This window comes from Daphnia magna, linkage group LG7, assembly GCF_020631705.1.
Source record: "Daphnia magna isolate NIES linkage group LG7, ASM2063170v1.1, whole genome shotgun sequence".
In the NCBI taxonomy this organism is placed as follows: Eukaryota; Metazoa; Arthropoda; class Branchiopoda; order Diplostraca; family Daphniidae; genus Daphnia; species Daphnia magna.
This window is the reverse complement of record NC_059188.1, coordinates 11,295,062-11,308,920: the sequence shown is the minus strand read 5'-3', so window position 1 is coordinate 11,308,920 and position 13,859 is coordinate 11,295,062. Positions and strand designations below refer to the sequence as shown.

At 38.9% G+C, this 13,859-nt stretch overlaps 3 protein-coding genes and 2 long non-coding RNA genes across 5 annotated transcripts; 1 reads left to right on the top strand and 4 right to left on the bottom strand.

The window, feature by feature from the left end:
- The first annotated feature begins 68 nt into the window (after positions 1–68).
- LOC123474336 lies at positions 69–1,224 on the top strand. The gene is made up of 3 exons (XR_006648963.1): positions 69–221; positions 279–1,065; positions 1,123–1,224. It is a non-coding gene; the product is annotated as an uncharacterized LOC123474336 (long non-coding RNA).
- Positions 819–1,855, bottom strand: LOC123474337. Its single transcript, XR_006648964.1, has 3 exons — positions 1,344–1,855; positions 1,094–1,283; positions 819–998 (listed from the first exon to the last, which is right to left on the bottom strand). It is a non-coding gene; the product is annotated as an uncharacterized LOC123474337 (long non-coding RNA).
- A 790-nt stretch (positions 1,856–2,645) lies between these two features.
- LOC116926295 (guanine nucleotide exchange factor VAV3) lies at positions 2,646–6,478 on the bottom strand. The gene is made up of 15 exons (XM_032933134.2): positions 6,191–6,478; positions 5,948–6,123; positions 5,789–5,857; positions 5,626–5,719; positions 5,387–5,551; positions 5,102–5,314; positions 4,918–5,034; positions 4,730–4,846; positions 4,491–4,664; positions 4,189–4,424; positions 4,004–4,127; positions 3,635–3,927; positions 3,441–3,572; positions 3,175–3,363; positions 2,646–3,099 (listed from the first exon to the last, which is right to left on the bottom strand). Exons 1-15 carry the CDS (start codon positions 6,410–6,412, stop codon positions 3,030–3,032), a joined length of 2,391 nt encoding a protein of 796 aa, XP_032789025.2. The 5' UTR covers positions 6,413–6,478; the 3' UTR covers positions 2,646–3,029.
- Positions 6,479–6,926: 448 nt separating this feature from the next.
- Positions 6,927–10,802, bottom strand: LOC116926296 (alpha,alpha-trehalose-phosphate synthase [UDP-forming]). The gene is made up of 12 exons (XM_032933135.2): positions 10,617–10,802; positions 9,795–9,951; positions 9,597–9,722; positions 9,398–9,538; positions 9,213–9,330; positions 8,976–9,138; positions 8,766–8,922; positions 8,540–8,695; positions 8,192–8,469; positions 7,575–8,099; positions 7,255–7,499; positions 6,927–7,132 (listed from the first exon to the last, which is right to left on the bottom strand). Exons 1-12 carry the CDS (start codon positions 10,754–10,756, stop codon positions 7,011–7,013), a joined length of 2,328 nt encoding a protein of 775 aa, XP_032789026.2. The 5' UTR covers positions 10,757–10,802; the 3' UTR covers positions 6,927–7,010.
- An 827-nt stretch (positions 10,803–11,629) lies between these two features.
- LOC116926309 lies at positions 11,630–13,821 on the bottom strand. Its single transcript, XM_032933154.2, has 5 exons — positions 13,203–13,821; positions 12,985–13,145; positions 12,736–12,918; positions 12,552–12,636; positions 11,630–12,490 (listed from the first exon to the last, which is right to left on the bottom strand). The coding sequence occupies exons 1-5, from the start codon at positions 13,819–13,821 to the stop codon at positions 11,913–11,915; spliced, it is 1,626 nt and encodes a 541-aa protein (XP_032789045.2). The 3' UTR covers positions 11,630–11,912.
- Positions 13,822–13,859: the final 38 nt, after the last annotated feature.

The window sequence follows — 13,859 nt, the reverse complement described above, 5'->3', positions numbered from 1 at the left end:
TATCGTTCATCTAATCAAAAAGTGTTTTCATAAGTGAAGCTCGGTAGCTATAGGGCTGTTCGACATCTTTTTTAAGTTTTGTTGAAATCGTGAAACGCAGCAACTCATGTATTTTTTCGTCTGCTACGAGTGACTTGTGTAGTTCTGCGAAATATTTATTTTTTAAAAAAACAGTGATAGAAAAGGGGGTTAAGACCTCTTTTGAACTCAGATACTTCAATGTAAGTAACAATACTGTTTTTAATGTCGGCTTCATTACTAATTATGAAACTTATTAGATCAACAATGAGGAAGAGGATGATGATGATGACAAGGAATAAGTTCGTCTCCCCGTTGTTTCGTTTTTGCTGTAAAGTAATAAACGATGACCATTATATTTGTACAATTGTTACTGCATTAAACTTGACACCATTCCTTGACGCATACTTTCAGGGTTATTTTTACATAAAAAAATTGTCAGTATTAAGATTATTTGTATGGAACTTTAGTAGGCTGTGTACGAAGGGAATTATAATTTTGCATTAAGAAGATTCCAGGTTATGAAGGAACTTGGTCTAAGCATTTGCTAGTAAGATGTCGGATCCATTCATGTGGTTGCATGTTTCGATTTGACCAATAATTCGTATCATACATGAAGGCTGGGAAGACAGTGAAAGTGAAGTAAATGCATTCTGTGTAAAGCAATCGACCTTCAATACAATTGTTTTCAAATTGAGGCAAGTAAAATATAATTAAGTGAAACTAAGCTAATTTTCTAGATCTCGAGTAATATTTTGTAAATATTTATCTAAACTCAAAATTGAAAGCCAGACAACAAGTAATGGAATGTCATGTATATTTCTCAATTTACAAAAATTTCATCACTTGAATCATAACAAAGATCTTTATCGACGATTCAAATCTAAATCTTCCATGAAGGAAGTTAAGTTCAGCCGAATCTTTTTACTGCCTTGACTTACGTATTGAAGAAGATTCATCATCTGCCTAGGATTATATTCCTTCAACAAAGGCATAAACAAAATTATTAGCTGCTGACGACGCGAATTTCTTAAATTAATGACAACGGTATTAATACTAAATTTGATTGAGTTACCGTTTGTTCTTGAATCCATTTTTCGAAAGAATTTTCAGGTAAATAATATGCCTTTATGTATGTTTCGACAATATGTGGGTCAGGAAGAGGTCTTAGACATGTCAAGCTTTCCACTTTGACTTGAAAATGCCTGAAGTCTAACTGCATTAGTGCACGATCTTCGTTCGTGCATTTTCTTACAGCGGAAAATCTAAAGAATTTCAAATCAGATACGGTCTTACATAAAGGTGCGTAAAATAAGGCTGAATACCCGTCAAGTAGAGTATGGTAACAGGCACGAAGAATTTGATCCCATAAAATGTTGTAAATTTCAGGAGGCAGAATCTGAGGGTAACAGACACAAAGGACTCTCGAGTCGTAGTCACTGAGAACCTGCAAAAGAAATAAGAATTACATCATAGATGGAATATGATTTTGATAGCTTTTTGTTTCAACAAGATATATGAAGATATCTGAGGGAGCAATTTTTGGAACAATTGGACAACAGTCTAAACCATGTTTCCACAGAGAATTAGGAATACAATATGGACAATCACTGTTAAACATTTGTAACTTTTCCAAATAACGTGTTTTGGCCTCAATACTAAGTTCACTGGCATAATTAGACAGTGACATAGTTAAACACTAACACTATAACGAACTAATATATAAAGAAAACACATCAGAACTTCAAAACAACCCCCTTTTCTATCACTGTTTTTTAAAAAAATTTATATTTCGCAGAACTACACAAGTCACTCGTAGCAGACGAAAAAATACATGAGTTGCTGCGTTTCACGATTTCAACAAATCTTAAAAAAGATGTCGAACAGCCCTATTTAAATAGTTTCAATTATCACGCTAGCACCATCTAGTGTTGGATACATGCTTTAGTTCTTTGAATTTAAGTATAAATTATTATACTTAAATCAGATTTTATAATTATAGGAATCTTGATCTTGTTTTTTAAAAATAGAGCTTGAAGGTTTCATTGCTTTCGAATAAGATAGTTAAATAAAAGACAATTATACACACTCTACAGGACCTTTATTCCACCCTCTTTTTCTGAGTTGATAGCATTTTTTACTCATATATTTTAAACGGCATTATAGAACTTGATGCAGGATGGCTAGTAATTTGCGTCTCCTGGCCCTACTAATTATGAATTGAAAATTTTAATTTATTATTTGCGGGAACAATGTGCCATTTCATGTGTTCTGGAAAATATGGGCGGAGCTTCACACTCCAGATTTCATAGATCACCGCGTTTCCTCAGTGTATCAGCTGATAGTTATTTGGGGGACCAGTGTTTAATATTTGAAAATCAATATTGCAGCCTTATTACAAGTGGCTATAAACCCTTTTACAAATGAAGACACGTAGGTGGCGCTATTTTGACTGAAATCGAAATGATTTCCGTTATTCTTTACTTGTTCCCCTCACCGTATCACCGGAAAAGAATTAAGGACTAGTCGGCAACGGCAACTTGATTATCATAATTCATTTCTTTTTTTTTTTTTTTTCGCAAAAAATTATGTATCTAGATTTGAGTTTGAAGATCACAGTACGGTAGTAAGAGTTTCAATGGTTGTATTTCCGCGGTGATACAAGAGCGCTTATGTTTCATGTTCACTAACACGGTTAGCCTTCCAAGCTTGAGGTTGACATTGTAGAAAACGAAATCTTACACTACAGATGGGCATAGCTCATATAAAAAGTTACTTTAATTAGGAAGTGCTTCTTGAAAAGTTACCTGGCCCATGCGTATACCGCTATAAACCAGACGACCAAACAAAAGTTAGCCGTAAACAATACATGATGTGCCAAACAAATGACAACCAATTGTAAGCTTTTGCTATTTCTCTTTAGATTCTGGTCATATCATTACCGATTGCAGTTCACCATTGCAATCTAGTTTTAAAAATAGGTGCATGAACTGGAACGCTATCCCTGGAATTCATAAAGATGTATACTGCATCTTATTGTGGTTTATCTTGAATGGAGTTTTCAAATAAACATCCATCACCCTGCATATAATTTTGAGTAATAAATTTATTGCTATATTAAACAAATCCTAATTCAAGCATTAATTATCAAATTACCGTGTAACTCCTTCGCTAAGAAAGTTGTGGCTGTACCAGTATACAAGATCATTGATGGTGGGGAATGTGTAACCAGGAACTAAAAAGAATTCATTCTTGCTCCAACTTAGTCCAAGAGTAATATACTCGTTTTCTTCAGGCTGTGTCTTAAAACACTGTATTTTAATATGTTTTACTTCGACGTTCATCCTGTGAAATTACAACAATATGAGAACCGTTGTTTTATGTGAACCAAAGAGATATCATACAGCCGAAGTGATACGTACACAACACTTATGGCGAATGGTGCAGACAAAGCGTCCGGACTTTTAGGGTCTCTCTTTCTTACAAGAAACGTTCCCGGTTCAGTTCCGATGAGGTATGCAGTGGCTTCTGGAGCACTTATAGCGCCACCGTACCTTTGCAAGTTAGTAAAGTCTTCTCAAATGCACAAGTTAAGCACTTAAATATGAAGCTTTACCAGAGCTGAGACTCCAAGTCATCATCTGACTGGTCCGTATCGTTCACCTGCTGGACTGGTGTTTCAAAAAGCTGAACTGATAAATTAACTGGATGGATTGAAACTCCTTCCGACTGGACCGAGGATGCTTCGGACCGAAAAGATGATCGAATCGATGACGCGTTTTCATAAATTCCAGATTCAAATTCAGAATCTGCGCTGGCATATACCTTTTCAGCACCAGCCGAACACTTTTGGGAAAGTTCTAAGCATTTCTTATGAAATGACTGGCTGCACTTTGCACATCGATAACCCTGTAAAAAAAAAAATAATAATAAATTTTTGCTCGAATTTCGACAGCCACCTGAAAGATGTAATCGAAATAGCAACCTGATCAAGAAATCCTTTGAGCAATTGGTGGCAGACATAACAATCGGCATTGGAGGAGAATGTCTGAAGTAAAAAAGTATGCGTTGTTGCATCGTTGTTATTCAGCGAAGGATGAAGCCGATCCCTACACAAACATAATTGCTTTCTAGAGCATTTTTTTCTCACGCGATTCAAGCTTATGTTACATGACAACTTTGAAGCTCTCAATCCACTTCAGTCGTTCCTCGCGCGTTTTGCTGTAGAAGGTTACACTTGTTGTTCCTTTGGGTCCGTTCACTCTCCACGAACTCGTCCACGGAGTCGTAGGAGCTTCAAAAAAGCCAACTAAACCTGGCAACTCATCAACGATGTAGTTTTGCAGAAGCAGATGGAATTGGTAGGTAAACTGCTCGTTGCGTGATATCGTCCTTAGGCCTCTGATCTGTAAACGAATCATTTTATTTCTAGCCTAAAGATTTTGTGAACTACTTTATTAGATAATAAATACTTTCGATTTCGGCGTGCAGAAGACCACCATCCGGCTAAAGAGAAAAACCTGATATTTGATCTTTTCGTGGCTGTTGCTGGCTGTGGAGAAACTGGCTTTCAAAGAACCGTTTCTAAAAAGTCGTCCAAAGTCTCTCAGAGTAAATTTGTTGGGTTTCCAGCCATCAATTTTTGACTAATTGTTAAAAAAAAAAAAAGTTTCAGAATCTTCAACATCGTGCTCTTAAAACATACTAGTACCTGGGCGTGCTTAAGTGATTGTAAAATAAAACTGTCCTTTTTTATGGCGTTGACGTGATCAACGAACTCTGACATGGACTGGCCAGCAAACTTAAGCCCAAGGTAATCTTCGTGATTCTGATTTAAATAAGATGTATCAGAAGTTACTGGTTAGTGTCACTTTGGATGTCCAGTTGCAATTGTAATACCTCAGGAATGTATTTACTTAATTCTCCAAAAAGAACGACATATTGGCTTATGTGTTGAATCGGCTGAAGAAGGAGATTTGTCAATTTGAAGCGATCTCTCAAATTTCCCTGCGCCAGCTGAATGAATGTTTGTCATCAAGAAACGGTATGTAAAGCCACTGTTTTGACGTTAGAAACCGAATACCTCGACTTCCTTTGCTAGATTTTTCTTTGTCCTATAGACTTTCCCGACGACATGCAGGGCGACAGGTAAATTAGCAGCATACCTATGATAAATGTGCAGCTTGTCTTTCCAATTCAGGAAAACAATGTACAACTTTGTCAGAGGCTGTTTCACTTCACTGCTTATGACACTCAGCAATTCTCGGTGGATTTGCTGATGGATTTGGTTCAGTTCCTGAAAACGTTAGGAAAATAAGATTATCAAAGTTGATGGATCAGAATTCATTAGTATTCGATAGGAAAATACCTTGATCCCATAAAATATAGTCGATTGCTCCTGGGTGGTCAAAATTCTCGAAAGGGGTCCAGTCATCATTTCCTCCATGACGGTCAACACCTTAATGTAATTCCTTTCCGCATCGCAGATTTTCTGAACGGCCCTTTCGACTGGATCGGTTGGCAAAACTTCCGTCTTTTTCGCGTTTTGAAATTGAACAAAATGGTTAGCGATTTTAAACAACAGAGAAATTTATTCTCGAAACTCACGGTCAAGCTTGTGCTACGTTCAAAGTTTGAAAGGAGACACATGTACATCACTTCAGTTGCCGGATCGTAGATATTGGAAGTCGATCGCATGAAACTGAATAAACAGAGATATTCCCCATATTGGTTAGACCAATTTCATTTACAACAATCTATGAGGAAATACCTGTTTTGGCCAATTTTCTCTGCTGTTGTTTGGTTATCGCTGCCCGAGATATTGGGAACGGGAAATCCCCTAAGATCGGTAATCATCGAACATTCACAATATTAAAATGTGAAAGGAGTTTGCCTATGACTGGCAGTGCTTTAGGCAAAAACAAATTACATAATTCCAAGTTTGGCAACTCTAGGAGACTTGGATAGCTGGGATAACGTGAAAAGAACGCGATCGAAATCAGTCAGATTATACAGCATTGCAGGTTCGAACAAGTCTCTACTGGTCAAATCAAAGTCCGACTGGCAAATCTTTAAAAAAGCTTCAATATTTTGCAGGCACAGTTCCTAACATTCACGTTTTAAAAACGTTATCACCTTATCGAATGCTGGTGTGTATATAAATTTATCTTACCTCATTTTCGTCGGGATTCATGAACATTAACTCACTAACATCGAAGAAAAATTCCATGGATCTCGGGTTGAGCAGATGAATCAAGTGGCAGAGGACGACACCATCGCGCAGGTAATGACTGAAACACTCGAGGTTTCTGGTAGACGGAATGTGATCCGGCAAGGCAACTCCGCATCTTCTCAACCAACCTAAACATTCTATCCATAGTTCCGTGCTCGCCATCACACTGTTCCTTCTCGACTACCGTCGCCATTGTAAATAACGATTAGGTTAGCCACATATTTTATCTCTAATCTTATCACAGATGCCTAAACGTCGGTGTGAACTTCGCCAGCGCTAGGATAAATAAATATATAGCAATTATACGGAATACATTAAAAGAAATAAGTTTAGACCTATAAAACCAGTACTCAATTAATTTTCAACTGATTTTACTTCAACACTGAACACTATCAAAACCGTCTGACAACAAGCAACACTTCCTACTTAACAGAATGGGCATTTACAGTTTTATTTTCAATTTTTTTTCATTGAATTTCTTCCTCCAAATCGAGTAGAACAAGAAGCAAAATATAAAGACAATTACGAAGAAAATTTCCGTTTGTTGAACACCTTACTGAGGCAAAGAAACCGTATTTCCGCATCTACTAACTGAGCTAGCTCTATTCACTTGTTCCGTGGTTTTGTTTTTGTCTTATCCATATCTAATTAGCAGCATACGAAATTAAAAGAATAACTATTTAGTTGATGGATCCTGATCTTCATCCAGGTTGTTCCAATACAGTGCATGAAGAACGTGATGATAAGGCGAGGTTTACGCTTAGGTCATGTGGCTTTCGATCCACTTTAGCATTCGTAGTACGGAATCATTGTTGGACAATCGTCGGTCCGCCGCCGTTTTAACTGCCAATGTAGATGTCACGCGGAAGGTGGCCGCTAAACCTGCATACAATTTCACCGTTTTAGATACCGTCAGCTTTGCCCAATCAACAAAGATCAGTATCTGAATTTCTTTTCCAAAGGAAGATATTAGCCAAATATCCACTTTGTTATTCTTCAGAAACCTTTCAGAGCTTTAATTGCAGCTTCATCGGTAAAATCATCGCCTGCGTAAACGATCCGGATGCGCTCTTCCCAGTCTACTCCAAATGCTGTTCGTAATATATAAAGCGCCGCTTGTCCCTTGTTCCATTGAGATGGTGGCTTGGCTTCTAGAGCACAATATGCTGTGGTACATACCAGACCAGCGCCTTCGATCAGCTCTCGAGCTCGCTTGATCAATCCAGTCCTTAGATGCATGACCGTTTCGCTAACAAAAATAATGTGATTGGTTGTTCCAAGTTAATTCCAGTGCTGATGCAAAAGGTGAACAATTTTTCGCTACCTGTAGTGGTAGGTGAGCAAAAGACCTTTATGTTCCACCCAAGCCCCATCGTTACAAACTTCTTCTTGAAGCTGGCGGAGGAGGCTGCGCACTTTGTCTTCGTACTCGACTGGTAGCGGGTAGATGAATTGTGTCCCGTCCGGATGAAGAATTTCGAGACCATTTTTACCAGCGTATGTGATATTTTCAATTCCGACCATCTTTTTCACATTCTCCACGCTACGATTCGAAATGATCGAGATGTAGACATCGGGACAGTTGCTAAGTCGTTGTAAAATCTTGCCCGTCTCATTGGGCAGGATGGCCAAATCTGGATGTGGTGCCAGTGGTGCTAGTGTTCCATCGTAGTCCAAAAGTAGGGCCAGCTTTTCGGCGTTACCTACGTACTTGGACAGATATTCATCGTAGTCGTCCATGGCCGATGGCATCAAGGAGGACCCCATTTTCGAATCGGATCCCTGGTCTGACGTGATAGCGCGAATGGTCTTTAGAAATGATTGAGCCCAGGCATCAACATTGTTCATCCTAATAATTCAAAAAACAATTTTGCAATCTTCAGACACGGTGTTCTGCCATTTGCAGATATAGCCGGAAGCAGGACGGCTTAATATGATCACTTTTCACGGCGTCGCAGATTTTTCATCCGAACTTCACGCTCATCGCGGGACATCTCCAAGGCGCTGCAAATCAGCTCAGCCACATCGTCGATTTTATAAGGATTGATGAGAAGCGCTTCTTGCATTGTTTCACCTGCACCGGCAAACGGAGACAAGATGAGCACGCCCGGTTCTTCAATCTGACACGCCACAAATTCTTTGGCAACGAGATTCATTCCGTCCCGCAGTGGTGTTACCATGGCAATGAAGGCGTCTCGGTAGTACGCTGCCAACTCGGACTTGTATTTCACAAATTGATAGTCAATATTTAGTCAAGTAGATTCGTCGTCAAAGAAATGTGTTAAGTACCTGGGAGACACAGCCGTAAATGTAGCGGATTGGCGACCAGTTAGCTGTCGAAAAACGTCCATTAATACGCCCAATAACTTGATCCATCTCTTCTTTGAGATCCTGATATTCTTTGACGTCCGTACGTGACGGTACGGCAATTTGGATGAAAATAACCTATAATGCAAGTCCGCAAGTTGCTTTAAGCGATTTTTAAAGGCATGCGCGTCAATATTTAGACTTAAACCTCTTCGATATGTTCCGGGTGTTTCTCTAGAAATCTTTCAAAGGCTTTGAGCCGGTGAACCAGGCCTTTAGTGTAATCCAAGCGATCGACACCCAAAATTATTTTTTGTTTTTTCTCCTTTATCAAACGAGGTGCTTCTTCCGCCATTTTCTGAAATCTACGGGACAAAAATAAAGCAACTCTATTCTGGCCATTTACTCACTATTTTACCTTTGGAATGGGATGCCGATTGGTAGGGCAGCAATTTTAATGATGCGATTTCCATATTCAACCAGCAGATTCTTCCGGTCTATGCGACAACCTAGTCGACGATGGCAACAGTCCAGGAAATTGATGCAATAATCTTCAATATGAAAGCCAATCATATCGCAGCCTGTGGTTCCTCATTTGAGTAGCAAATAATTTAGCTCGAAAAGTTGCAGAGGTTTAAACAAATGGAAAACGAACCCAGCAATCCAAGCAATATTTCATCGTCCCACGGCAGGAGTCTAAAAATATCCCACGGTGGAAAAGGAATATGCAAAAAGAAACCCAAACGCGCGTTCGAGTTGTTCTCGCTCAAGGCCTAACTTAGACGAGAGCCAAGAAAAATTTTATCGATTGGATTATACGAGCCTTAACTTGACAAGTACCTGACGTAGGATGGAAGGTACCAAAGTCAAGTGATAATCATGGATCCAAACTAGTGAGACTATGCCCGGTCCCTCCGCTGATGTTAATTCGATCGCCTCTAACGTTTTGTCAGCAAAAAGCTGATTGACTTGAATATAGTCCTGGATAGTTTTATCAAATGAAATGTTCTCAGCCGAGAAAGTAAATCCTGGTAATTACCTGCCAAAATTCGGTAGAATATACCGCACGATCTGACATGGAATGAAAAAGGGGCCAAAGTGTTCCATTGCAGCATCCATTGTAGTACGAGTCAAACTGTTGCTGATTTAAATTGACGGGTACAACCTGAAACAACATCGTCTCATTTAATGAACTAATCTGCAAAAATTTAACGTCTCCCACGCTGATTTTGCTTACCTGATGTTTCAGCAGACCAGCCGTGGGTGTCGTGTCTTCTTCAGAAGCTTCTGGGATTTCATCTTCTACACCGAAAGAGCAATCACCGGTCCATCCAACCCATCGCCCGCCACAGCCAACCACAACAGGAGCAACGGCAGTCACGAGGCCTCCAGCGCTAAGAGAAATTAAAACTTTCTATGTTAGTCAGTCGAACTCTAATGTCTCCAATTTATTTAGAAATACATGAAACATGTATTTGAGGAGGGATGGGGGGGTCTTCCAAAGTTTGCCATATGCTATTTACGGCTTTGAGTTTTACACATTCCAATATCCAAGAGATAAAAGGATATAAAAGAGGTTCTACTGCCGATGGCACAACTAGATAACACTTAAAAACTTGAGGTAGGCCTAGGGAATTGTCTATGCCTGCGGCTAGGTCGCGTAAAGGTTACAGTGTGATTTTATCTGTCTTTAGCGGCTTTTACTCAACGACCGGCATGGTAACAAGGGATGAAACACCCCAACAATTTCCTAATTATAGGCAGCTAGTTGTTTACTTCAAACAAGTTTAAATGTACAAGAAATTATTTTCTCACAATCGTAGAAAACATAAAAAATGACAACTAATTAAGAAAATTTTTTTTTTTTTTCCCCCCCCCAATTTTTTAAAAATTTTAAAAAAAAATTATTTTTTTTTTTTTTTCAAAAAAAAAAAAAAAAAAAAAATTAAAATTATTTATCGAGAAATGATCGACAGAAGTTAGAGAACCAAGTCAAATACTACGTATCTTAATAGCTGCTATATGCACAATTCTAAACGAATAGTCAAATCCTACTTGCCTTGATTTCCTTACTAGTTTTCCAGTTACATCGTCACGTTTTAGAACAAATGGAAGTCGATTGGAGACGACGATAAGTCTTTCCTGCGACGGATTCCATTCAACCTCAGACTTGGATTCCTGATGTCCGTTGAGCGCCATGGTTTGATGCAGAATGGAAAGGATTACTTTTCACACCAACGTCTACCTTCGTACTAAAGACGATTTTCTTGGGTCAGCCTCTTTTGTACGGATATTGTAGAACTTCCTCTTTACTCTCTTAGTTGACTAACAACTACACCTATAGCTCAGCCCCGTACTAGGTTGCGATTCACAGTTAAAAGCATAGCACAACTATTAGCTATTACCATGCCTTACAAAAGGTTCACTGAGTACGCGAATCTAAACTTTACTATAGGAAGTTGCCAATTCGCAAAAAGAGGTATTGTGCGCGAATTATTTTCTAATAATATCAAACAATGTTTTTTTGCTAATTTCTGTGCACTCTTCTCCTTTTGTTGGTTGCAAAAAGTTGCTATTGATAAATTGATGGTCAAAATAAGCTATTAAAGTGATTTAGCCGGACTTAGCCTAAAAATAATATTGGATTTAACAAACACGTGTTTTTTCAAAGATGGGGTAGAGGGCCCCCCCCCCCCCCCCCCCCCCAAAAAAAAATGATCATTTCCGGTTTAGGAAACAAAAACAAACCATTTTACACCTGCAGTGGAAAGTGGGGTCTTCTTTTGTTACCATTGGTGAAAACGTATTTCTATATACGGAGAGATGTTGGAGAGAAACCGTTCTCGTTTTTGCGTAACAATAGACTGCAAAGGTTAAGGTATATGTCCAGTTCATCACAACCCGTCTGGTTTGTCCCACTAAATTTCCTCCTCCTTAGCATTTTAAGTCCAAACCCATCGATCCTGCCTCTGATTCTTTTTCTTTTCTTTTTCAAACATAGATGTTTCTATAGATGATTCATAAACATTTGGACTCCATTTCTTATTTAAGAAGACATTTTTGACAACTGAATGGATTTTCATAATGTTTCTTACAACTTGACATCAAACATGTACAAGTCCACTTTAATTTCAGATAAGATTTCACAACATCAAATAGGTAGATTAATGCATATTACCATCCATTGACTATGTGTTGCTGTTCTTTCATGGGATAAAGAAAAAAAGGCCAGCAGAGTCGCATCAAAATTTCAACAGAAAGGGGATTGCGTAGAGATATGGAAAGGATAGAAAGAAAAAACAAGAGGATGCTAGCATTTGTAGTCAGAAAAATTTACATTGGATATGCAATTTACTTAGCAATAAACTGGGCTTCTAGTTAAAAACTGGGCGCTATCGCTACAAGAGTTGGATGCAGTTGAGCAAGGAGGCGAGGCAGAACTACTGGGAGCCGTTGGACTTTCTGAAGCAGGAGATGTCGTTTTATCGGTATTTTCTCGAGAAGCGGACTCCCCGGGGTTTACATGTATATCCACAGGACTTAAGTTGGCAACCGAAGAAGGAAAACTGCTGGAAACCGGCGATGCTGTTGAAGGGATTCGGCTGGCGGAGGTTACAGCTTCTGCCGGCGTAGATTCTGCTTGCAATACTGATGAAGCTTCCTCTTTTGTCAGATTCGATGCTCCTTCCACAATAGTTAATGAAAATATTTCTTCCTGAACTATGGAAGAATCCTGCTGCCCCGTCAACGTCGCCTGGTCTTCGGAGGGTAATTGTACTGTCAACGAGTCCTCAATTTCAATGGAGGTAACTACATCTCCCCGATGTGCATCCATCTGTGCTCGAAGGCAGTGCATTAATGCAGGTTCAGGACCCATCAGATCTGTTACCCTACCAGCAGCATCATGCAGCTTGCCCACAAAATTTGGAAGCCCTAGAAAATTGTAAGTAAATGTATATAATGAATCTTCATTTAAGAAAAGATCACAAAATACCTGTCATTGCCACCCAAGTTGAGACGGACGATGGGATAGATAAACCAGGATTATCGAAGTACGTAAGGACAAATTCTGTACCAGGCTAAAGTTTTAAAATGCAATGTCATTAGTTTCCACGTTCTGAAAATCTAGTTTCTAAAAATGTGGTACACAAATTAAATAGAACATAAACCAAGATTACTCTTTCAAAATTCGTGAACGGTTTGACAACCATATAACTCCAATACTCTGTAACTCGATGCATTGACTTGTTGACTGGGATTGCTGGATGAGATGTGGCCACACTTGAAATGACACAAACATTTTCTTTGGGAATGAATGTCAGTTTCCTTTCAAAAACATAATCACGATTCGCAAATGGTCTCTGAAAAAATGGTTCATTTATTTAAATATAGGAAAGGACAGTTTTGTGACAAGAGTGTAACCTTACTGGCCATCGCATTTCCCAATAGACTAGATCTGTATTGGTATCTGCATTTTCCTCTATAATTTCGAGTTGAATTGCTGATGCGTCCCACTGCTTCCTAAAACTTGTGTCCAATTGAACCCGAAGAAAATCCATTGCATTTACCGTTTCAAACCGTCCGTACACTGTAAAAGGAAACAATTCAGCAAACGGAATGTATTTTGGCTAAACAATGTACTTACTTTTGTAGGCATACAATCCCTTGTATGTTTCATGTTCTTTTCGCCATACAAGAGTATTGGGTCTCTCTATAAACGGTTTCCAACCATTCACTTCTGAACTTGATGGCTTACTATCAGAGCATGAACAATAAACCACTTCTGGCACTTTCTGGTCAATCTTTAACCTCTTTTGGCATGATTTGCAAGTGAGAGTTTCAAGTGTCAATTGATTAATGAAAGAAACATCACTCGCAAGGTCTTTAATTTGCTCGCTTTGATGGGAGTTTTCTTCCCAGTTGTAGACTGAGAGGCAGGCGGCACTGAGTAACACATCCCTACTTTTAGTAACAGTACGGCTAAAATCTACAAGCATGACCTGGATTAAACGATTTTCCAGCAGGGAACCAAACACAGAATTTCTGGTACATCTTCCAATCTTAAATAAAGACTTTAGGTTACGATCAAAGGCGCGTAATATGCGAGCTCCAAAGGCGGTTAGAAATGATTTTGGTTTACTATTGTTCCCGCTCCAAAGGCTTCTATTGAACAACATTGACTCGTGATTCAGTGCTAATTTAGGAGTTAAACTTCGCATTAGAATCATGTTAGGGCGAATGCTAGCGGCCCGGTAGTTCCACATTTTGGAAATCAAGCTAAAACTCTTTACTCTACATGCAA

Bases quoted from the DNA above. Each gene is read 5' to 3' on its own strand.
- LOC116926295 (XM_032933134.2), bottom strand. From the start codon at position 6,412: ATGGCGAGCACGGAACTATGGATAGAATGTTTAGGTTGGTTGAGAAGA. The intron at 5,035-5,101 runs GTATTCGGTTTC...ACATTCATTCAG, and splicing joins ATCTAGCAAAGGAAGTCGAG to CTGGCGCAGGGAAATTTGAG. The intron at 4,128-4,188 runs GTAACATAAGCT...ATGTTTGTGTAG, and splicing joins GAGAGCTTCAAAGTTGTCAT to GGATCGGCTTCATCCTTCGC.
- LOC116926296 (XM_032933135.2), bottom strand. From the start codon at position 10,756: ATGGCGCTCAACGGACATCAGGAATCCAAGTCTGAGGTTGAATGGAAT. The intron at 8,696-8,765 runs GTTTAAGTCTAA...CTTGCATTATAG, and splicing joins ACCCGGAACATATCGAAGAG to GTTATTTTCATCCAAATTGC. The intron at 8,100-8,191 runs GTGATCATATTA...TTGAATTATTAG, and splicing joins AATCTGCGACGCCGTGAAAA to GATGAACAATGTTGATGCCT.
- LOC116926309 (XM_032933154.2), bottom strand. From the start codon at position 13,821: ATGTGGAACTACCGGGCCGCTAGCATTCGCCCTAACATGATTCTAATG. The intron at 13,146-13,202 runs GTAAGTACATTG...TTCCTTTTACAG, and splicing joins GGGATTGTATGCCTACAAAA to TGTACGGACGGTTTGAAACG. The intron at 12,637-12,735 runs GTAATCTTGGTT...TTAAAACTTTAG, and splicing joins CGTTCACGAATTTTGAAAGA to CCTGGTACAGAATTTGTCCT.